The sequence below is a fragment of the Triticum urartu genome, chromosome 5A, assembly GCF_056163025.1.
Source record: "Triticum urartu cultivar PI428250 chromosome 5A, HENAU_Tu73, whole genome shotgun sequence".
Classification (NCBI taxonomy): Eukaryota; Viridiplantae; Streptophyta; class Magnoliopsida; order Poales; family Poaceae; genus Triticum; species Triticum urartu.
In genome coordinates, this window is record NC_141877.1 from 478,491,657 (window position 1) to 478,517,183 (window position 25,527).

Consider the following 25,527-nt stretch of genomic DNA (forward strand, 5'->3'; position numbering starts at 1 on the left):
GTATTGAATAATAACCAAATTTCTTTAAGTCATGATGCTAGAGCTAGCCACATCTTCGTTACCGAAAATGAAGGTTCGTTATGTTACCGGAGGAGGTCTATATTTTTATTTTATTGGATGTACATTACGTACCTTCAATTAATGTAGTAAAATCAAGTCATTTTTGTTTTGTATAGTGTCACCGAATGTTAAGGTGGCGATGACATTATAGTTTAGTTGCACTACCCAAATTTTTTGGGTGAAAATAGAGTCTCCGGAGCACCAACTACTCCTGATGATAAATATGCCTTCAGGACTTCTAGTGTCTCATTCAACATTCCTGGACCCTTTTGACCAACTTCGAAGGTATAATTGTTCTAAGCAATCTTCATTTAGTTTAATCATACTCATATGTTATTATTCTAATTCATTACTTGCTTGTGAGCCAGTTTTGTAACAAAAAATATTTTAGGCGCACTGCGCAAAAACAAAAAGTTTCATTTCCTCCATCACGCACCTCCTCATGTGCATATTTTATGCATATTACAGAAGACTTATATAAAGATGTACAGCACTAAAGATGAAATGAAGAGGCAAGATGGGTGGACTAGCCGGGATGACAATATATTACAAGCACATCACAACAAAACCTATCTTTATAGGGTTTAAAAGTATATTCCATATGCTGTGTATGAAATATGTTCAATGCACATGACGGCTTTGAACCCCAATTAAATGCTCAAAGTGTGCAATATGGATGAGTGCATTTTTTGTTGTGTGTTTTGGTCAAATCATTTGCTTGGCTGAGAAACAAACATATATAAAGCCCCGGCATGAAAAGGGAAATTGAACTATTATCGTGGTTATCACTGACCAGCCTTCTGACCCATCTATTATAGTCAACTCATCACACTGAGGCACTGACGCGGCAAAAAGCGTCAGTGATGATGTAATCAGGCCGATTGGTGTAGTTCGGATCTGCAGTAGTGCTAGCCGCTGGATGTGGTTGTGGAGGATGAACCAGGAGAAAAGGTTGCATGTTGGTTCGGCTTGACGTCAGATCTTGGCAACACCGGATCTTGGATGAGATCCGTTGAATTTAATGACAGCTAGCTAGGGTGAGCTACTAGCTGTTTGTTTTGACTATTTGTCGCATACAACAGGCCACGTAATATTCTGACTCTCAAGCCTCCTAAGTCAAATCTTCTGAACTGCAGCTAGCTTAGCTTAATAAGATAGCGCGTACCGTAGTTAATTATCCACTGACAAAGCAATAAGAATCTCAGGCTACGGCCGCTACGCTCTCAGCTGTGTCACCGCCACTATACTATATATATACATGGCGATCTGGTCAATGGTGATGCGTGCACTACCTACCATTAACTTTGATCAGCTGGTTAACGACTCGATACGCGGGACAGCTTGAATGTTGACTGAAAAATATTTTGACTTTCTACTAGCATTCGCATAGCGTATATATCCTATAAATAGCAGCAGTGATGTTTGGGCATCGATCACACAGCTACTAGCTAGCACAGCAGCATTGACTTGGGATTTGGGGATCACATCACACAAGAAAATATTACTCCATGGGAGGCCAAAAGGGTCCTGCTGCGATCATGGTGGGTGTGCTCCTCATACTGGGGCTGGCCACTGCGGCGATGAGCTCCTCGGAGAAGGTGGCCACTGGCGAGAAGACGTCGTGGCCGGAGGTGGTGGGGCTATGCGCGGAGGAGGCCAAGAAGATCATCCTCAAGGACAAGCCCGATGCCAACATCGTCGTTCTCCCCGCCGGCTCGATGGTCACCATGGACTACGATCCCCTGCGCGTCCGCATCTTCGTCGATACCGTCGCCAAGGCCCCCCACACCGGCTAGCTAAGCTTGGTACCTACACGGTTACACAAAAGTGACTATTAATGTCAAGGGACATGGAAGAATAATTTCATATACCCCCCATATCCATGCATGGATGTCACGGGCATATGTGTGCTAGCTCCTTAATTTGCATTGTCACTTTAGTTTTGCGCCTCCTCTCACACAAGGAAGATTTGTCTTGTTAATTAGTGGAAAACCGAGCGGAAACAAAAAAAAATTGAACAAGAAACAATTATTATAGGCCCGACGCGGCGACGCCCGTAGAATATATTTTTTTACTAAACAGAAGAAAAAACTACGTCCAAACCAGCACTATTCCCCGGCGGCGGCGCCCTCAGATGTAAAATCCTCTGCTCTGTTCTACGTCCCCTCCGACGCCAATGCAGCGCCTCTCCTCTCCCTCGCGACCTCTCCTCTCCTCCGTGGCGTCTCGCTGGTGGTGGCCACCAGCACTCGCGCGACGACTCGATCCACCTCTCCGTCGTGTTTCCTCGGAGGCTACATGGGGCCAAGATGTGAACCTCCATGACAGCGATGAAGATCCATCGAGCGCAACCAAGGCTCGCACGACTGAAATCGTGATCAAGGAGGACGAAGAAGAAGCCAGCGACTACGAGTACAACCTCGGCCACGTACTTGAAAAGAGCGGACACCGTGATGGCTCTATGTACAGGGCTATCGGTTGGGGCTGGAAAAGGGATTATTCTCTCGGCGATCGTAGCGAGAGTAAGTCGTCAATACTTGTCTCTTCTGTCTTTTCTTATTCTTTACTGGTTGCTGTTAGTTGTTACAGATATGAACTTTTTTCCCCTTAGACATTGGTACCTTTGTCCACGTCCTGCGGCCGTACATATTTGACTGTGATCATAGAGAATTAGAGATTATTATGTTTAAGGAGCTAATGTTATATCTGTGTGCGAACTTCCTCCGAACCCTCATTGTCTTGCACCATAGCTTTCAGTTAACTGCAATGCAAGTCTTAAATTTTCGATGAGATTAGTCATTAGTTAGCACTTCCACCCACAAAACCTGAATTCAATTGTGCAGGCCCTTCTTCAATCTGCGCAGTCACCTGACAGAAAATAAATAGCATTTTTTACAATTGTAGCTCTATGAGTATACCCTGGTTATGTTGTACAGGTATAGTCTCCTTTTGGCTTATTGTCGGAACCTTAATTAGAACGATTGAGTTTGCTCTCCTCCCCAACTATTCTGCAGTGATACTAGATAGGGTACTGAGTTGTTGCACCAATGGCTGAAAATCATCCGGTCAACTCCTCCTAGCATATCAATCTCATTTGAATAGACGACCAAGTGTTGTACTTCCTCCATCCCAAAATTCATGTCTTAGATTTGTCTAAATATGGATGCATCAAGTCATGCTTTAGTATTAGATACATCCGTATCTAGACAAATTTAAGACAAGAATTTTGGGACGGAGGGAGTATATTCTAGAACAATAGACGACATGCAATTTGTGTTGATATCCTCTGTAATCCTGACTAGCCACGTGCATAATGCTTTCCATGGAAGCATCTAATAAACTTTTCAGGGCAATGTTTCCTGTTGGTGTTCCTAAATAGGAACTTTTTGTGGGAGCAAAATTCCTTGTAAAAAGAACATATATAATTTCTACTTAATAGATGAAAATAAAAAAATTCCAATAGGGCCATATAGTCCTGAAATAACACTTTTTTTTTACTTTTCTAATGCCATATATCTATTTACCACATTAATTCCAGTCACAAACTTACAATGCAACTTTACTTTTTATGAAGCTCGGTTGGGAGCAATGGTGTTTTCAGATCCCGCGAAACGTATGACTCGTCCTTGTAGCATGCTGCAAATTTTCTCATTAGAGTTTGCTAAAATTCCTGGCAATGATGGCTTAGTAGAGTTGTATGGATACGTAGCGGCGCGGGATGATGTGGATAAGATGCTTAATTATGTCATCAATATTAGCAGGAACTCACACATTGGGGCTGTTTTGGAGGTGGTTCCATCCAAGCATGTTGCTCGTTGGCCGCACACTGCCACGAGTGCAGAACTACCCAAGAGAAACATATATACGTTATGGAATATTTCAGGAGTGAAATGCCAGAATTTTGTAGTTAAAGTGTAGTTAAAGTGTGTTACGCTGCTATTTGATAGGGCTAAGTAGATTTATTCCTTATTTACATTACATTATTCACTCCACATTGTAGTGCTAAACTTATCACATGCATAGAACACTACACTCTCTCGAAGGCAACTAAACATTTGTTGGCCTAGATTGTGACTTTTCAAGTTTGTATTATTTGTGCTCCTGAATTATTTAGTACACATAAAACCCAGTTTTCACACTTGGTTTTCTTAATAGCAGTTGTTGTTCCACCTAATTTATTATGTTATAGCTCACATGTAATATTTTTGTCCTACATGTGGAAAAAAAATGCTTCAATGCGATTAGTCTGTCTGTAAATAGCAGCGTAACAGTATACTACTTTGGATTTTATAAGCCGGCACTATATCAGTATGAAATAATGATTTACTATGAGAATATATTGAAATTATGAAATTACTGCAGTATCACTTATTCAAAATAAAATCGAATGAAATGTGTTTGATAGGTTGGTTCATGATACACTACACTGAATGGATTTCCATTTGTTTGTTGAAATTAATTTTCTTTTGTTTATAGGCATATGAAGGTACATAACTTTAATGATCTCATCACTAGAACACTCATTTTTTTCTCTGTCTACTTGTCTTAGATTTGTCTAGATACAGATGTAATTTGGGACGGAGGTAACATTTGGGATTTGAAATAATGTCAGAGGAATAACGGAGGGAAATTCTCCCTTTCAGAGTATTATGCATTTCTACTCATTACATATGATGATCTACTAAAATAATACTACTAATTCTGTAGGGTTCCCTCATCAACATGGGTGGTGGCCCTAAGCGAGGAATAGATTTAGTGGACGAGGCTATAATCGAGTATGACATGAGGATTAAGCGAGGCAGACAAGAAAGACATGATCTACAACTGATCGATGGTGCAACAATCTTAGGCCCCCACGGGACATGGGATAGGCCGTTCACATATGACATCTCTAACGACTGTGGTGGTACAGTTAACATAACTTTAGCACGTCTTTCTTGGGCGGTTGAGGCAACTGTAGAGGTTCTCATCTCGGAAGTGCAGGATGGTTTCAATATGTCTCTTAGATGTTTTACCAGTGGGTTTGATTCTGAGATAAGGCTCTTCAATGGCGCTATTACCGACTCACGTGGATTGAAGCGATCAGTGGTTGCCGTAATGAAGCGGTCTTACATACGTTTAAAATTCAAGGTAGTTGCACCGTCTTGTTGTTCTAAGTCCCAATATCGTTGTACCTATAAGGCGAAGACTCACGGGCATAATGCTCGAGAGATAAAGACTGATTTTGCACTGATCTCGGTGAAGGTGACTTGGTCGACATTGCCGGGCAGGTTTCCTACCTAAAGATTTGCCCGGCCGATACTTGTGTGTAGTCGTGGAGTTTTAACAAAGCTTGGAGGTGTAATCAAACTATTGTAGTAATTGGCCTTTGCATTAGATTCTTCTATCCATTATATTAGCACCAGGGTTTAGGTTGAAAATATGGAGGAATTTCCTAGTTGCACATGAGTGCCTTGGTGGATTGCAAGTTGCCCATTTCTAGTTCTGACATGTTTCCTTTTTGATTAATATGACTAGCCTTGCCGTCATTATTTTGGCATAGATGGATCGGCTCAACAACAGTTGGTTTAGTGATGATCCCCGCATGAAGCCAGGTCAGGGGGCAGGGATGCAAACGGATGGCTTTCACATGTCCGTAACCGTCTGCGAATAGAAAAATTAAATTAACATGAATACTAAAATAATAAAGATTAGTGTAATTTTTGCTTTGCGGACTATCGTCCCTAGAAGGGGTCAGCAATCTGACGTTGACTCCAGCGGGTTCAAGGAGGTGACGGGCGCCAGGGCTTTATGTCGCCCGTACTGATTCATAATAGGATTCGCCTAAGGGCGACAGTAACGGGCCGATGCATTTTAGCGCGGGTGCTCATTGCGCGCATAGGTGCACTTCGGTCCGACTCATAGGAGACGCTGTAGGGTTCACTCCCTTTGGTTTTCTTCTTTTTTGTCTTATTTGTTTCATTTTTTCTTTGATTTCCCTGTTTTTTCAAGGATTTTCTTCATCTTACTCTGGTTTCTTTGTTTTCTCATTAGTATTTAGAGTTCTCCTTTCTTTCTTCGATATACTTTGGTTTTCTTTGGTTTTACTTTTGTTTATTTGTCGGTTTACATTTTTTCAACACACTTCTATTTTTTTCCTCAGTACACAATGTACATTTTTAGAGCACATGTGATGCATTTTTGAAACACGTTGACCATTTTTCAGAAAAGTGGTGTACATTTAAAAAAAACATGTTTCAAACACTTTTTCAATACATGGACATTTTTAAAAAATACACATTGAATATTTTTTAAAGGCAATTTTTTTAAAAAAAATATGTGAACATTTTATGTACATTGTATAAACTTTTTAGAAATTTTCACACGATTTTTTTAATAACATGACACATCTTTAATGTAAATAAACATTTTTTAACCTAAGCAAACATTTTTTTCCATATTAATATCTAAATTTTCCGAATTTCAAGAACATTTTTTTGAAACATTGGAATATTTTCATCACTCATGACGTACATTTTACATTGTACTGCATTATAAACATTTTTTAAATTGCATATTTTTTTTTGAAACGCAGGGATATCTTTGAATTGTCATGAACATCTTTTTTAAAGTTAACAACATTTTTACAAGTGCGTTAATAAAATTTTATACTATGTTAACATTTTTTAAGTTATTGTTTTAAAATTTTATAAGTAAGTTTAATGTTTGAAATATATGTATTTTCATTTAGAAATTCCTCCACATATACATGACCTAATACGATTATTAAGGTAACCTTTGAGCATAGGTTAAAATGATAAATATTACATGCATGTTACACAAAAGCATACCGTCAATTCGTGAGTGAAAGGAGTTTCTAACAATATAATTTTTGCAACCTCGAAGTATGTATTAGGCCCTATATGTAATAAAATACCTTTATTTCAATAATAACAAAATATGTATTAGATTCATCATAAATATGTTTCCATACTATCTACAACTGATGTTGTAGGCATTGATATATTTTCTATAAAGCTGGAAAAACTAACCCCTAATATTTTTAGAAGTACTTTGAAACGGATGGAAGTACCTAATACATTATCTTCGCTGGACCAATCCTTGGCTGGTGAAGGAAGTAATTGACCGGCTGATCTACGCGAATTCATCATGGCAATGGGTCGTTAATGAGCTAGGTCGAAGTACACAGTTGTAAGTACTACGTTCCAATGTACTGAACACCATATATGTTTTTCCTCGTCTTTCCTGTCCTCCAGAGTTTTGGCTATGTCCCTGTTTTAATTCGTGGTGATTTCAACCTTCTCAAGACCCCTCTTCATAAGAATAACGCCAACTTCCACTGGTCTTGATCCTCTGCATTTAATGATCTAATTAACAACCATGCTCTTAGGGAGCTCCACCGTGTTGGGGCACGATATACTTGGTCCAATTGTCAGTTGGATTATGTTTGTTGTGTACTTGATCGTGTCCTTATGTCTTATGTCTGTTAATTAAGAAACAAAGTTCCCTAGAGCTCTGCTAACTATTGAATCACACATTGGTTCTCACCACACTCCCCTACCTGTGGACTCCGGGGATTCCACTGCCCTACCCCATTCTCCATTTTGTTTAGAGTCCAATTGGCTCTTGGTGGATGGTTTTGTGCCCATGGTTGCAGGAAAATGTACCTTGCTTCTTGATCTATACGCACGTTCGTTTGGCCCTATTAATGATTGGTATGTTCCGAGTGTCTTTGTAAGTTTCTTAAAGGCTGGGGGGCAATCTAAGAGATGTTAATCCCTCAAATCTAAACATTTAATTGTTGACCAAATCAAGCTCTTAGATATCTCTGCTAACTCGGTTGGTCTTGATGAATCCGGGTGGTGCTATTGATATGAGCTTGATGCTGCCCTGGTGGCACTACATCAGGTTAAGGAGTTGTACTAGAAATGATGTGGGGGCCTTAACTGGATCCACAAAGGGGGTCCTAACATGGCTTACTTTCAAGCAACCGCTAATTATTCAGGGCTCCCCCTCCTATGATCCATTTCTTATCTCCTTGCACATCTACAAGTTCTGCTGAAATTCGCTAAACACCCAACCCTCCTCGGGCTTTCGGTTTTCCTCTTCTGCCTGGATGGTAAGACATTGCATCTCGAACTCGCATAATGATGCTATGATGCTCCCTCATTCCATTTACAAAATGGATGAGACCATTAGTTTATCTAATGTTGTCTATGCCCCTGGACCTGGTGGTTTCTACATTATTTTTAAAGAATTTTTGGGCACTCTTAAACATTTGGTTTACAAGATTATGCAAGGTTTTTTGCTTGGGGACAGGTAACATTTCTTGATAAATTATGCTACCCTTACCTTGATCCCGAAAGTTAAAGGGGAGACCGAATCGGGCAATTTAGGCATATAGCTCTTATCAACAACAGTTCCAAATTCCCTTCCAAACGTCTTTTATTAAAGGGTGCTTCCTTCTTGATGGTATTCTCACTTTGCACAGATTACTTCATGATATCAATCGCTCTAAGCGTGAAGTCGTGGTTCTTAAGTTGGACTTTGAGAAGGTCTATGATTGTGTGTGTTGGTCCTTCTTGCAAGACATTAAATTTGCCCAGGGTTTTGTTCCTGGCTACATCCATCGTATTATGCAGATTGTCAGTGGTGGCCACACTTCTATCGCCATTAACGTGATTGTTGATCCCTATTTCAAGAATGGTTGTGGCTTGGGTCAAGGAGACCCCATTTCCCTCCTCATTTATAATTTCATCTCAGTTGCTCTTGATAGGATGTTTTCCTCAGCAGTGGCCAGCGTAGGGCACATCTCTGATGTTTCCTCTCACCTTCTTCCTCTTGGGGTAACCTATATTCGATATGCGGACAATACTATATTATCCTTGTCGAAAAGAATGACTTACAACTTGCAAACTTGTCGGGGATAAAAATTAACCATAACAAGGGTGAAGCCTTTATTTTGGGGTTTTCTGCCTGCAGAACAACCTCAAATTCCTAACATACTTAACTAAAAGCTTGGGTCTTTCCCTACCACCTATGTTGGAGGGCCTATCTCCCCTCTGAAACTCCTCACAGTGGACTTGAAACCTACCGAAGTTAAAGTGGGCATTAGGGTTGCTCCCTGGCGAGGCGCTACCAGTCCTCCACTCGTAACGTGGCTCTCATCAAGTCCAGTTTGTCCAGTCTGGCCACGTTCATCATGGGTTTTATCGTTTGTACGACAATAACCATGCTAGCTTTGATCGAGATCATAGAGCTGTCTACTTTAAAACATTGACAACAATAAGAAATGTCGGATGGTCAAGTGGAAAATCATGTGCAGACCTAAAAGCCTTGGGGCCGGCTAGGCATTACTAATATTGCGATCATGAAAAAATGTCTAATTTATGAAGTTGTGGTGGCACATTCTCATCGAACCTCTTGATTGCATTTGGTGCCAGATTTTGCAGAGGAAATACTTCCCAAATTGTCCCCCTCTGATATCCACCGTCTGTGGTAGCTCTCAATTTAGGAAATCTTTAATCCAGGTGTGAGATGAGTTTCTTGGTTTCGTCAAATTTTTAGATGGTTGTGGCGCTACCACCAGGATCTGGCTGGACTGGTGGTCGGGTCCGAATCCTTTGTGTGAAACCTTCCCTGTCTTATTCTCTTACCGTGACAACCCAACGATCTCCATTTAGGAACTCGATTCTCATAACTGGGGCCTTGGGCTATGTCGGACGTTGTCTCCTAAAGACTTCTAGCAGGACCTCACTGCCCTTCTCCCTGCCCTCTCGGAGACCATGGACCAAATCTCTTAGCCTCACTCTTCTTCTGGTAGGTTCTCAGTTAAATCCGACTACCTTAAGATTTCCCAAGGGTAGCCTGCTCCCTGATGGCTCCATATTTGACGCATTTTTAGAGTTCATTTGCTGCCTATTATCTCCGCATATCATGTTCATTGAGCCAATTACATGTCCCTATATGCATGATATGCATCATTTACTCTTTTCACTGTGAGCATTACATAATATTTATTCGTTGGTATCTTTCACTAGTTTTCTTCATCTTTGTGTGTTTTTCGTAGGTGATGCGGACATCCCATGGACTTAACATGGCGAAAAGGATAGAAGCGGAGGACACCTAGGCATAAAACTTACATGTTTTGGAGAGTGAAAACGTCATTTTTTCAAATTATTCGAAAGCAAGATCTACTACCTCGGGTGCATCAGCGTCGTTCATACGATTCCAACACGCTCAAGAATGCTGAATACCAAGTTCATATGAAGAAATGGCGACTGCTTTACCGAAGGAGTCCAAAGCGTTGGATGGCCTCCGGTACGACCGTAGATGGTCGTACCACTGCTCGTACCATGCCCAAAAATCTCCGAAAGTTCACCTTCCAGATGAGATTCCTCGTGGATTTCATTCCCATTTGTTCCGGCGACTTCCTTGGCCTTCAAGGGATGTTTTGGGAAAGTATTAGGCTCACATAGATCCCTTGGATCAAAGGACAAATGCTAAATCTATAGAGGACACCTAAGGAGGCTGGTTATATATCTCCATCCACACTACCCGTCACACAGCCGTCTCTTCAACCACAAACCATCGAAAAACTATCTCACCACGTCCAGCTGCCGCCCACATAAAGAAGTACTTGGGGGCTGTGTGATACGTCTCCGTCGTATCTACTTTTTCAAACACTTTTGCCCTTGTTTTGGACTATAACTTGCATGATTTGAATGGAACTAACCTGGACTGACGCTATTTTCAGCAGAATTGCCATGGTGTTATTTTTGTGTAGAAATAAAAGTTCTCGGAATGACCTGAAAATCAACGGAGCATTATTTTGGAATATATAACGAATATTGGACGGAAGATCCACGTCAGGGGGTGCCCCACCTGTCCACGAGGGTGGGGGCGCGCCTGCCCCCCCTGGGCGCGCCCCCCTGCCTCGTGGGCCCCCTGACGCTCCACCGACCTCAACCTGGACTCCATATATTCACTTTTGGGGAGAAAAAACCGAGAGAGAAAGATTCATCGCGTTTTACGATACGGAGCCGCCGCTAAGCCCTAAACTCTCTCGGGAGGGCTGATCTGGAGTCCGTTCGGGGCTCCGGAGAGGGGAATCCGTCACTATCATCATCATCAACCATCCTCCATCACCAATTTCATGATGCTCACCACCGTGCGTGAGTAATTCCATCATAGGCTTGCTGGACGGTGATGGGTTGGATGAGATTTATCATGTAATCGAGTTAGTTTTGTTAGGGTTTGATCCCTAGTATCCACTATGTTCTGAGATTGATGTTGATATGACTTTGCTATGCTTAATGCTTGTCACTAGGGCCCGAGTGCCATGATTTCAGATCTGAACCTATTATGTTTTCATCAATATATGAGAGTTCTTGATCTTATCTTGCAAGTCTGTAGTCACCTATTATGTGTTATAATCCGTTAACCCCGAAGTGACAATAATCGGGATATTTACCGGTGATGACCTTAGTTTGAGGAGTTCATGTATTCATTATATGTTAATGCTTTGTTCTGGTACTCTATTAAAAGGAGGCATTAATATCCCTTAGTTTCCAATAGGACCCCGCTGCCACGGGAGGGTAGGACAAAAGATGACATTCAAGTTCTTTTCCATAAGCACGTATGACTATATTCGGAATACATGCCTACATTACATTGATGAAGTGGAGCTAGTTCTGTGTCACCCTAGGTTATGACTGTTACATGATGAACCGCATCCGGCATAATTCTCCATCACCGATCCATTGCCTACGAGTTTTCCATATATTGTTCTTCGCTTATTTACTTTTCCGTTTCTATTGTTATCATCACTACAAAATACCAAAAACATTACTTTTGCTACCGTTACCTTTGCTATCGTTATCACTACTATCATATTACTTTGCTACTAAACACTTTGTTGCAGATATTAAGTTTCCAGGTGTGATTGAATTGACAACTCAGCTGTTAATACTTGAGAATATTCTTTGGCTCCCCTTGTGTGAATCAATAAATTTGGGTTGAATATTCTACCCTCGAAAACTGTTACGATCCCCTATACTTGTGGGTTATCACTGTGCCATGCCTCCATTTCCACCGATGCAACCTTGGAAGAAGACTGAAAGGGAACTGTCGCCACCGGAGGGCACGGCCATGGGTCGCAGCCATCGTGCCATCATCATTCGCCGCCGCGCCATGTCCATCAACACCCCTTCTCCTCCCCCATCACAATTTTCATGATGAGTTGTAACAATTCTTGAACCATCTCTATGTCTGATGTTATTTGAGTAACCGTTGGTTATGGGTGGGTTAGCTAGTAAGCGGTTATTTGATATGCATTGTTTATTTATGTGTGTCTTCTTCATGTTTTATTTACCTTCTGCAGTAATTTAGTGATTGGAGATGTCGGATCCATCGGCGTAATTGGAGACATCCAATTCCCCTAGGCCACACATGAAGTTGATAGGTAGTCGTGCGATCTGATAGACCTTCGGATGACAGTCGTTGATATCTTGAGGGGAACACAACTATTCCCGGAGTAACGATTGTCCATAAAACATATTGCCTTCTGTCTGGTCCTCGTGACTTTAATGTTTTTTCTGTTAGTTGTCGCAGGTATGAGACGGGAAGTAGGACGATTGAGTTGTCTAGACATGGCGCTACTTGAGAGATAACTAGTGGTTGGGGCGCCACCCTGTGGCGCTACTTGAGAGAAAGTTGTGCGCATGTTTTCATTTAAAAAAATACATAAAGTCCTCGCCCCCGTCTAAAAAAATTTCTCAGAAAAAGAACCATCACCTTTATCTAATAAAAAACTTAAAAAAGAAAAAAAAATACCACCGCAACCTACGAGCGAGTGCAACTTTGCATAATCCTCCATTTAAAAGATACCAGAGGTTTTCACCTCCATCGAAAAAAAGAAATACATTTAAAAATAATTCACACCTTCGTCTAAACAAAATTCCAAAAGATTTTTCACTGCGGTCAATCAGTTTACGCCATGTGGCATAGCTGGTTGGCCACCCTTCACGCGTAGCTTAATAGGTTTAAACATTCAGAAAAATAACCCACACCTTCGTCTAAACAAAATTCCAAAAGGTTTCTCACCGCGGCCAACCAGTTTGCGCCATGTGGTATAGCTGGTTGGCCACCCTTCACGTGTAGCTTAATAGGTTTAATGTTATGTGAGTAACCACCCGCAATATGTAATTGCACGTATCTTGTAATGCAAGGACCGACTTAACCGCATGTGTACATAGTCAAATAAACTTAACTCCATCCGTGTCGGGGCCAAATAAGACCGTACCTAGACGCCAACTTTCTCCTCTAATACACCACTTATTTTTTAGTAGTTTATTATCTCCATTTGTTTTAGTATTTATTTTTAGCCCGTTCTAACATCTTAGTTCAATTCCCTGTTTTAGTCGTTTCTCCTATCAACCAACTTTAGTGAACTATTTCCAAACTCCAATTGGGGTGTGAGCGTAGTTGCGTAAGTGACAACACAGCTATGGGGATAATGGTGTCTTCCTTTTCGCTCCCCGTGGATCGACAAACCTTACTTCCTGCGAAATTGCTACATCGCCCTGCGCATTTGCAGGACGTCACACTTTTTCTAGGGCCATTGTCTAGGAGAAGATCGCTTGGTTATTACATTCTCGTTCACAAATAGTTTACTTTTGTTTGTTGCTATTTATCCTACCATTTCCCGCTTAAACCAAAAAAATTTGCTCGTCATGTCTTGTGAGATGTACATTCAGAAACATGCAATGAAGAAGAAGAAACACGATATTAAACTTTTTGCGACTACCTATGAAGCAACATTAAAAGAATGGATATAATTGGTGAACAAAAGTGCACCCCTTATATGTGTTGGAAATATGCCCTAGAGGCAATAATAAAAGCATTATTATTATATTTCCTTGTTCATGATAATTGTCTTTATTCATGCTATAATTATATTATCCGGAAATCGTAATACATGTGTGAATAATAGACACCAACATGTCCCTAGTAAGCCTCTAGTTGACTAGCTCGTTGATCAACGGATAGTCATGGTTTCCTGACTATGGACATTGGATGTCATTGATAACGAGATCACATCATTAGGAGAATGATGTGATGGACAAGACCCAATCCTAAACATAGCACAAGATCGTATAGTTCGTTTGCTAGAGTTTTCCAATGTCAAGTATCCTTTCCTTAGACCATGAGATCGTGTAACTCCCGGATACCGTAGGAGTGTTTTGGGTGTACCAAACGTCACAACGTAACTGGGTGACTATAAAGGTATACTACGAGTATCTCCGAAAGTGTCTGTTGGGTTGACACGGATCAAGACTGGGATTTGTCACTCCGTATGACGGAGAGGTTTCACTGGGCCCACTCGGTAATGCATCATCATAATGAGCTCAAAGTGACCAAGTGTCTGGTCACGGGATCATGCATTACGGTACGAGTAAAGTGACTTGCCGGTAACGAGATTGAACGAGGTACTGGGATACCGACGATCAGATCTCGGGCAAGTAACATACCGATTGACAAAGGGAATTGTATACGGGGTTGCTTGAATCCTCGACATCGTGGTTCATCCGATGAGATCATCGAGGAGCATGTGGGAGCCAACATGGGTATCCAGATCCCGCTGTTGGTTATTGACCGGAGAGTGATCTCGGTCATGTCTACATGTCTCCCGAACCCGTAGGCTCTACACACTTAAGGTTCGGTGACGCTAGGGTTGTAGGGATATGTATATGCAGTAACCTGAATGTTGTTCGGAGTCCCGGATGAGATCCCGGACGTCACGAGGAGTTCCGGAATGGTCCGGAGGTAAAGAATTATATATATGAAGTACTATTTCGGGCATCGGGACAAGTTTTGGGGTCACCGGTATTGTACCGGGACCACCGGAAGGGTCCCGGGGGTCCACCGGGTGGGGCCACCTGCCCCGGGGGGCCACATGGGCTGTAGGGGGTGCGCCTTGGCCTATATGGGCCAAGGGCACCAGCCCAAGAGGCCCATGCGCCTAGGGTTCAAGAAGGGAGGAGTCCCAAAGGGGGAAGGCACCTCCTAGGTGCCTTGGGGAGGAGGGATTCCTCCCCTTGGCCGCACCCCCCTAGGAGATTGGATCTCCTAGGGCCGGCTCCCCCCCCCTTGGCCCTCCTATATATAGTGGGGAGATGGAGGACTTCTTACACCACGCCTTTGGTGCCTCCCTCTCCCTCTCCAACACATCCTCCTCCTCCATAGTGCTTGGCGAAGCCCTGCCGGAGTACTGCAGCTCCATCACCACCACGCCGTCGTGCTGCTGCTGGAGCCATCTCCCTCAACCTCCCCTTCCCCCTTGCTGGATCAAGAAGAAGGAGACGTTACGCTGACCGTACGTGTGTTAAACGCGGAGGTGCCGTCCGTTCGGCGCTAGGATCTCCGGTGATTTGGATCACGTCGAGTACGCCTTCCTCATCCCCGTTCTTTGAACGCTTCCGCGCGTGATCTACAAAGGTATGTAGATGCAATCCGATCACTCGTTGCTAGATGAACTCCTAGATGGATCTTGGTGTAACCGTAGGAAAATTTTTGTTTTCTGCAACGTTCCCCAACAGTGGCATCATGAGCTAGGTCTATGCGTAGTTCTCTTGCACGAGTAGAACACAATTTGTTGTGGGCGTTGACGTTGTCAACTTTCTTGCCGCTACTAGTCTTATCTTGCTTCAACGGTATTGTGGGATGAAGCGGCCCGAACCAACCTTACACGTACGCTTACGTGAGACCGGTTCCACCGACTAACATGCACAAGTTGCATAAAGGTGGCTGGCGGGTGTCTGTCTCTCCCACTTTAGTTGGAGCGGATTCGATGAAAAGGGTCCTTATGAAGGGTAAATAGAAGTTGACAAATCACGTTGTGGCTTTCACGTAGGTAAGAAAACGTTCTTGCTAGAACCCTACTTCAGCCACGTAAAACTTGCAACAACAATTAGAGGACGTCTAACTTGTTTTTGCAGCAAGTGTTCTGTGATGTGATATGGCCAAAGTTGTGATGAATGATGAATGATATATATGTGATGTATGAGATGTTCATGCTATTGTAATAGGAATCATGACTTGCATGTCGATGAGTATGACAACCGGCAGGAGCCATAGGAGTTGTCTTTATTTTTTGTATGACCTGCGTGTCATTGAGAAACGCCATGTAAATTACTTTACTTTATTGCTAAACACGTTAGCCATAGTAGTAGAAGTAATAGTTGGCGAGCAACTTCATGGAGACACGATGATGGAGATCATGATGATGGAGATCATGGTGTCATGCCGGTGACAAGATAATCATGGAGCCCCAAGATGGAGATCAAAGGAGCTATGTGATATTGGCCATATCATGTCACTTTTATTATTTGATTGCATGTGATGTTTATCATATTTATGCATCTTGTTTACTTAGAACGATGGTAGTAAATAAGATGATCCCTCATAATAATTTCAAGAAAGTGTTCCCCCTAACTGTGCACCGTTGCGACAGCTCGTTGTTTCGAAGCACCACGTGATGATCGGGTGTTAGATTCTAACGTTCACATACAACGGGTGTAAGCCAGATCTACACATGCAAACACTTAGGTTGACTTGACGAGCCTAGCATGTACAGACATGGCCTCGGAACACAGAAGACCGAAAGGTCGAGCATGAGTCGTATAGAAGATACGATCAACATGAAGATGTTCACCGATGTTGACTAGTCCGTCTCACGTGATGATCGGACACGTCCTAGTTAACTCGGATCATGTTATACTTAGATTACAGGAGGGATGTTTATCTAAGTGGGAGTTCATTGAATAATTTGATTAGATGAACTTAATTATCATGAACTTAGTCTAAAATCTTTACAATATGTCTTGTAGATCAAATGGCCAACGTAGTCCTCAACTTCAACGCGTTCCTAGAGAAAACCAAGCTGAAAGACGATGGCAGCAACTACACGGACTGGGTCCGGAACCTGAGGATCATCCTCATAGCTGCCAAGAAAGATTATGTCCTACAAGCACCGCTAGGTGACGCACCTATTCTCCCTGCAGAACAAGACGTTATGAACGCTTGGCAGGCACGTACCGATGAATACTCCCTCGTTCAGTGCGGCATGCTTTACAGCTTAGAGCCGGGGCTCCAAAAGCGTTTTGAGAGACACGGAGCATATGAGATGTTCGAAGAGCTGAAAATGGTTTTCCAAGCTCATGCCCGGGTCGAGAGATATAAAGTCTCCAACAAGTTCTTCAGCTGTAAGATGGAGGAAAACAGTTCTGTCAGTGAGCACATACTCACTATGTCTGGGTTGCATAACCGCTTGACTCAGCTGGGAGTTAATCTCCCGGATGACGCGGTCATTGACAGAATCCTTCAGTCGCTTCCACCGAGCTACAAGAGCTTTGTGATGAACTTCAATATGTAGGGGATGGAAAAGACCATTCCTGAAGTATTTGCAATGCTGAAATCAGCAGAGGTAGAAGTCAAAAAGGAACATCAAGTGTTGATGGTGAATAAAACCACTAAGTTCAAGAAAGGCAAGGGTAAGAAAACCTTCAAGAAGGACGGCAAGGGAGTTGCCGCGCCCGGCAAGCAAGCTGCCGGGAAGAAGCCAAAGAATGGACCCAAGCCCGAGACTGAGTGCTTTTATTGCAAGGAGAGTGGTCACTGGAAGCGGAACTGCCCCAAATACTTAGCGGACAAGAAGGCCGGCAAAACGAAAGGTATATGTGATATACATGTAATTGATGTGTACCTTACCAGTACTCGTAGTATCTCCTGGGTATTTGATACCGGTGCGGTTGCTCACATTTGTAACTCAAAACAGGAGCTGCGGAATAAGCGGAGACTGGCAAAGGACGAGGTGACGATGCGCGTCGGGAATGGTTCCAAGGTCAATGTGATCGCCGTCGGCACGCTACCTCTACATTTACCTTTGGGATTAGTTTTAAACCTTAATAATTGTTATTTAGTGCCAGCTTTGAGCATGAACATTGTATCAGGATCTCGTTTAGTTCGAGATGGCTACTCATTTTAAATCCGAGAATAATGGTTGTTCTATTTATATGAGAGATATGTTTTATGGTCATGCTCCGATGGTGAATGGTTTATTCTTAATGAATCTCGAGCGTAATGCTACACATGTTCATAGTGTGAGTACCAAAAGATGTAAGATTGATAATGATAGTCCCACATACTTGTGGCACTGCCGCCTTGGTCACATAGGTGTCAAACGCATGAGGAAGCTCCATGCTGATGGACTTTTAGAGTCTCTTGATTACGAATCATTTGACACGTGCGAACCATGCCTCATGGGTAAAATGACCAAGACTCCGTTCTCCGGAACAATGGAGCGAGCAACCAACTTATTGGAAATCATACATACTGATGTGTGCGGTCCAATGAGTGTTGAGGCTCGCAGTGGCTATCGTTATGTTCTCACCCTCACTGATGACTTGAGTAGATATGGGTATGTCTACTTAATGAAACACAAGTCTGAGACCTTTGAAAAGTTCAAGGAATTTCAGAGTGAGGTTGAGAATCAACGTGACAGGAAAATCAAGTTCCTGCGATCAGATCGTGGAGGAGAATACTTGAGTCACGAGTTTGGCACACACTTAACAAAATGTGGAATAGTTTCACAACTCACGCCGCCTGGAACACCTCAGCGTAATGGTGTGTCCGAACATCGTAATCGCACTCTATTAGATATGGTGCGATCTATGATGTCTCTTACCGATTTACCGCTATCTTTTTGGGGCTATGCTTTAGAGACTGCCGCATTCACTTTAAATAGGGCTCCGTCGAAATCCGTTGAGACGACACCGTATGAATTATGGTTTGGGAAGAAACCTAAGTTGTCGTTTCTAAAAGTTTGGGGATGCGATGCTTATGTCAAGAAACTTCAACCTGAAAAGCTTGAACCCAAGTCGGAAAAATGCGTCTTCATAGGATACCCTAAAGAAACTATTGGGTATACCTTCTACCTCAGATCCGAAGGCAAGATCTTTGTTGCCAAGAATGGATCCTTTCTAGAGAAAGAGTTTCTCTCGAAAGAAGTAAGTGGGAGGAAAGTAGAACTTGATGAAGTATTACCTCTTGAACCGGAAAATGGCGCAACTCAAGAAAATGTCCCTGAGGTGCCTGCACCGACTAGAGAGGAAGTTAATGATGATGATCAAGATACTTCTGATCAAGCTCCTACTGAAATTCGAAGGTCCACAAGGACACGTTCCGCACCAGAGTGGTACGGCAACCCTGTCTTGGGAATCATGTTGTTAGACAACGGTGAACCTTCGAACTATGAAGAAGCGATGGCGGGCCCAAATTCTGACAAATGGCTAGAAGCCATGAAATCCGAGATAGGATCCATGTATGAAAACGAAGTATGGACTTTGACTGACTTGCCCGTTGATCGGCGAGCCATAGAAAATAAATGGATCTTTAAGAAGAAGACAGACGCGGATGGTAATGTGACCATCTATAAAGCTCGGCTTGTCGCTAAGGGTTATCGACAAGTTCAAGGGGTTGACTACGATGAGACTTTCTCACCGGTAGCGAAGCTGAAGTCCGTCCGAATCATGTTAGCGATTGCCGCATTCTATGATTATGAAATATGGCAAATGGACGTCAAAATGGCATTCCTTAATGGTTTCCTTAAGGAAGAATTGTATATGATGCAGCCGGAAGGTTTTGTCGATCCTAAGAATGCTGACAAGGTGTGCAAGCTCCAACGCTCGATTTATGGGCTGGTGCAAGCATCTCGGAGTTGAAACATTCGCTTTGATGAGATGATCAAAGCGTTTGGGTTTACGCAGACTTATGGAGAAGCCTGCGTTTACAAGAAAATGAGTGGGAGCTCTATAGCATTTCTCATATTATATGTAGATGACATACTTTTGATGGGAAATGATATAGAGCTTTTGGACAGCATTAAGGCCTACTTGAATAAGAGTTTTTCAATGAAGGACCTTGGAGAAGCTGCATATATATTAGGCATCAAAATCTATAGAGATAGATCAAGACGCCTCATAGGTCTTTCACAAAGCACATACCTTGATAAGATATTGAAGAAATTCAATATGGATCAGTCTAAGAAGGGGTTCTTGCCTGTGTTGCAAGGTGTGAAATTGAGCTCAGCTCAATGTCCGACCACGGCAGAAGATATAGAAGAGATGAGTGTCATCCCCTATGCCTCAGCCATAGGTTCTATTATGTATGCCATGCTGTGTACCAGACCTGATGTAAACTTTGCCGTAAGTTTGGTAGGAAGGTACCAAAGTAATCCCGGCAAGGAACACTGGACAGCGGTCAAGAATATCTTGAAGTACCTGAAAAGGACTAAGGAAATGTTTCTCGTTTATGGAGGTGACGAAGAGCTCGTCGTAAAAGGTTACGTCGACGCTAGCTTCGACACAAATCTGGATGACTCTAAGTCACAAACCAGATACGTGTATATTTTGAATGGTGGGGCAGTAAGCTGGTGCAGTTGCAAGTAGAGCGTCGTGGCGGGATCTACATGTGAAGCGGAATACATGGCAGCCTCGGAGGCAGCGCATGAAGCAATTTGGGTGAAGGAGTTCATCACCGACCTAGGAGTCATACCCAATGCGTCGGGGCCGATCAAGCTCTTCTGTGACAACACTGGAGCTATTGCTCTTGCCAAGGAGCCCAGATTTCACAAGAAGACGAGGCACATCAAGCGTCGCTTCAACTCCATTCGTGAAAATGTTCAAGATGGAGACATAGATATTTGTAAAGTACATACGGACCTAAATGTAGCAGATCCGTTGACTAAACCTCTCCCTAGAGCAAAACATGATCAACACCAGAATTCAATGGGTGTTCGATTCATCACAATGTAACTAGATTATTGACTCCAGTGCAAGTGGGAGACTGTTGGAAATATGCCCTAGAGGCAATAATAAAAGCATCATTATTATATTTCCTTGTTCATGATAATTGTCTTTATTCATGCTATAATTGTATTATCCGGAAATCGTAATACATGTGTGAATAATAGACACCAACATGTCCCTAGTAAGCCTCTAGTTGACTAGCTCGTTGATCAACGGATAGTCATGGTTTCCTGACTATTGATATTGGATGTCATTGATAACGAGATCACATCATTAGGAGAATGATGTGATGGACAAGACCCAATCCTAAACATAGCACAAGATCGTATAGTTCGTTTGCTAGAGTTTTCCAATGTCAAGTATCCTTTCCTTAGACCATGAGATCGTGTAACTCCCGGATACCGTAGGAGTGCTTTGGGTATACCGAACGTCACAACGTAACTGGGTGACTATAAAGGTATACTACGGGTATCTCCGAAAGTGTCTGTTGGGTTGACACGGATCAAGACTGGGATTTGTCACTCCGTATGACGGAGAGGTTTCACTGGGCCCACTCGATAATGCATCATCATAATGAGCTCAAAGTGACCAAGTGTCTGGTCACGGGATCATGCATTACGGTACGAGTAAAGTGACTTGCCGGTAACGAGATTGAACGAGGTATTGGGATACCGACGATCAGATCTCGGGCAAGTAACATACCGATTGACAAAGGGAATTGTATACGGGGTTGCTTGAATCCTCGACATCGTGGTTCATCCGATGAGATCATTGAGGAGCATGTGGGAGCCAACATGGGTATCCAGATCCTGCTGTTGGTTATTGACCGGAGAGCGATCTCGGTCATGTCTACATGTCTCCCGAACCCGTAGGGTCTACACACTTAAGGTTCGGTGACGCTAGGGTTGTAGGGATATGTATATGCAGTAACCTGAATGTTGTTCGGAGTCCCGGATGAGATCCCGGACGTCACGAGGAGTTTCGGAATGGTCCGGAGGTAAAGAATTATATATAGGAAGTACTATTTCGGGCATCGAGACAAGTTTTGGGGTCACCGGTATTGTACCGGGACCACCGGAAGGGTCCCGGGGGTCCACCGGGTGGGGCCACCTGCCCCGGGGGTGCACATGGGCTGTAGGGGGTGCGCCTTGGCCTATATGGGCCAAGGGCACCAGCCCAAGAGGCCCATGCGCCTAGGGTTCAAGAAGGGAGGAGTCCCAAAGGGGGAAGGCACCTCCTAGGTGCCTTGGGGAGGAGGGATTCCTCCCCTTGGCCGCACCCCCCTAGGAGATTGGATCTCCTAGGGCCGGCGCCCCCCCCCTTGGCCCTCCTATATATAGTGGGGAGATGGAGGACTTCTTACACCACGCCTTTGGTGCCTCCCTCTCCCTCTCCAACACATCCTCCTCCTCCATAGTGCTTGGCGAAGCCCTGCCAGAGTACTGCAGCTCCATCACCACCACACCGTCGTGCTGCTGCTGGAGCCATCTCCCTCAACCTCTCCTTCCCCCTTGCTGGATCAAGAAGAAGGAGATGTTACGCTGACCGTACGTGTGTTGAACGCGGAGGTGCCGTCCGTTCGGCGCTAGGATCTCCGGTTATTTGGATCACGTCGAGTACGCCTTCCTCATCCCCGTTCTTTGAACGCTTCCGCGCGTGATCTACAAAGGTATGTAGATGCAATCCGATCACTCGTTGCTAGATGAACTCCTAGATGGATCTTGGTGAAACCGTAGGAAATTTTTTGTTTTCTGCAACGTTCCCCAAAAATATGTGCTTCATTCCGTAATCATTCATAGACAGTGGATCCGAAGAACAGTTGAGATATCAATGTAAGTGCAATATCGACCTATACTAGCAAGTTATAATACTATGTTAAATTAAATGATAGATTGGTGGTTTTACAATTTGTACTACTTGTGACCATTTAAAGGTCTTCTTTAATGCCCCCATGACATTTTTTATTATATGTAGCATGGCCATCTCTTGGTCTTTTTTTGTAATGCCCCCATGGCATTTATTATTATTATATGTAGCATAGCAATTTCTTTATCTTTTCTGTAATTCCCCCATGACATTTCTTTTATTAAGAGCATGAAATTTTACTTATTAGTAACATGCCACTTTTATTATTAAGAGGATGAGCGTTTTATTATTAAGAGCATGGGGTTTTATTATTAGTAACATGACTTTTTTTCAAGAGGATGACTGTTTCATGATTAAGAGCATGACATTTTATTCTTAGGAGGATGTCGGCCTTATTATTAACAGGTTGGCAGTTTCGTATTGAGAGCATGGCATTTTTATTATTGTTGGCAGGACATTTTTATTATTAGGAGGATGTCATTATTTTATTGGCATGCCAAAAAAACTAACATGACATTTTTTAGATTTTATGCATGATGTACAAAATAAAGCAAACAATTTACAGCACAGAACTTTTTCTGGTCCTTGGCAAAAGTAATAATAATATGTTCTCCAAAACATGTTTTTTTTCATATTGAAAACATATCCATGTCATAATTCATAACACTGTTTATAGACTAGACATCACATTTTCTAATCATACATTTTCTGTAAATTTATAAACTATAATGTAGCATGATTTTTGTCATACTCATGGAAATTGTACATTTTATGTTTTCCTCAGTTTTTATAAGAAAATATGTATTTTTTGTTCATGATTTTTTTAAAAAAAAGATAAAATAGTAAACTGGGCCGCTGGGATATTTCAGGAGTGAAATATCAGAATTTTCGCATTATTTCAGGAGTGAAATATCAGATTTTTTTTCCGTTAAGTGTGTTCAAGTTAGACGTTCTTGGGGAATGCAAAAAAAAGTAATAATGCAAAAAAAAAGAATCATTTGGACGTTCTGGAATATTTCAGGAGTGAAATATCAGAATTTTCTAGTTAAGTGTGTTCAAGTAGGAATGTTGCTGTTTGAGGGGGTTATGTAGACTTATTCCTTATTTAAATTACATTATTCATTTCGCATTCTAGGGCTAAACTTATCACATGTATAGAACACTACATTCTCTTGGTGGCATACTACAATTACTACTCTATTTTACATCATTAAAGTTGGTATAGATTGTGACTCTTTAAGTTTGTATTATTTGTGCTCCTGAATTATTTAGTAGACATAAAACCCAGTTTTTACGCTTGGTTCTCTTAATAACTCAATGTAAGATTAGTTTACAGTTGTTGTTCCATGCTAATTTATTATGTTATAGCTCACATGTAATATTTTTTTCTTACCTGTGGAAAATATGCTTCCATGCAATTAGTCTGTCCATAAATAGCATAGTAACAGTATAGTACTTTTGATCGTATAAGGCAGTACTATATCAGTATGAAAGGGTGATTTACTATGAGAACAGATTAAAATTATGAAACTAATGGAGTATCACTTATTCCAAACAAAACCGAACCAAATTGTTTTCGATTCTCGGTTGTTTCGTAGTACACCACACTGAATTCATTTCCTTTTGTTTTATGGAAATTGGTCGACGTCAACGCAAAGGCCCACACCAGTTGTACTACGTTGTTGCGGGAATATTTGCAATACATTTCGATAATATGTGATTTCTATAGAACGTGAATAGTGATACTACGAAAACTAAAATTGCAAATCCATATGCTTTATTGTGTTTGATTAATGTATTGTAAAATATTTAATATATGTTTGCATGTTGAGGTGGACATCTTCATGTGCATGAATGCATGTTGTGGTGGGCCTTTTGCCATGCATGTTGGTTGATGATGTGACATGCTTGCATGTTGAGAGAAATATATTAGTGGGGGCTAGCTATTTAGATATAGAAGATATGTAGGTACATTGCATTGATGATCCCATCACTAGAACACTTTTCTGTTTTCATTTCACACAGGCTTATGTAACTAAACATCTGGGATTTGAAACAATATCAGATGAATAACGGGGGGTAATTATCCCTTTCAAAAAATTATGCACTTCTATTCATTTGATACAAAAAGCTGCTAAATATAATACTAATTATGTAGGGTTCTCTCATCAGCATGGGTGGTGGCCCTAAGCGAGGGATAGATGTGGCGGACTATGCTCTAATTGAATATGACATGAGGATTAAGAGAGGCAGACAAGAAAGAGATGACCTACAACTGATCGATGGAGCAATATCCGTAGGCCCCCACGGGACATGGAATCGGCCGTTCACATATAACATCTCTAACGATTGTGGCGACGCAGTTGACATAACTTTAGCTCGTCTTTCTTGCGCGGTCGAGGCGACCGTAGAGGTTCTCATATCGGAAGTGCAGAACGGTTTCCATATGTCTCTCAGATGTTTTACCAGTGGGTTTGATACGGAGATCCGGCTCTTTGATGGCACTGTTGTCAAGTCTTGCGGCTTGAAGAGGTCTGTGGTTGCTGTAGTGGAGTGGTCTTTCATTCGTTTGAAATTCAAGGTACGCACACCATCATCCGGTTTCGAGTCCAAACGTCGTTGTACCTTCAAGGCGAAAACACATGGGTCTAATACTCGACAGATAAAAACTGATTTTGCGTTGATCTCGGTGAAGGTGACTTGGTTGACGTTGCCCGGTTGCTTTCCTGGCTAA

The 25,527-nt window shown here is 42.3% G+C and overlaps 3 protein-coding genes across 3 annotated transcripts; all 3 read left to right on the top strand.

The window, feature by feature from the left end:
- Positions 1–1,486: 1,486 nt before the first annotated feature.
- LOC125527680 (subtilisin-chymotrypsin inhibitor-2B) lies at positions 1,487–2,003 on the top strand. The gene has a single exon (XM_048692196.2). It carries the CDS (start codon positions 1,569–1,571, stop codon positions 1,854–1,856), a length of 288 nt encoding a protein of 95 aa, XP_048548153.2. The 5' UTR covers positions 1,487–1,568; the 3' UTR covers positions 1,857–2,003.
- Positions 2,004–2,146: 143 nt separating this feature from the next.
- On the top strand, positions 2,147–25,527 carry LOC125527679 (uncharacterized). The gene is made up of 3 exons (XM_087521300.1): positions 2,147–2,582; positions 3,635–3,849; positions 24,952–25,527. The coding sequence occupies exons 1-3, from the start codon at positions 2,237–2,239 to the stop codon at positions 25,525–25,527; spliced, it is 1,137 nt and encodes a 378-aa protein (XP_087377426.1). The 5' UTR covers positions 2,147–2,236.
- Positions 3,983–5,588, top strand: LOC147972094 (uncharacterized). The gene has a single exon (XM_087521301.1). It carries the CDS (start codon positions 4,783–4,785, stop codon positions 5,341–5,343), a length of 561 nt encoding a protein of 186 aa, XP_087377427.1. The 5' UTR covers positions 3,983–4,782; the 3' UTR covers positions 5,344–5,588.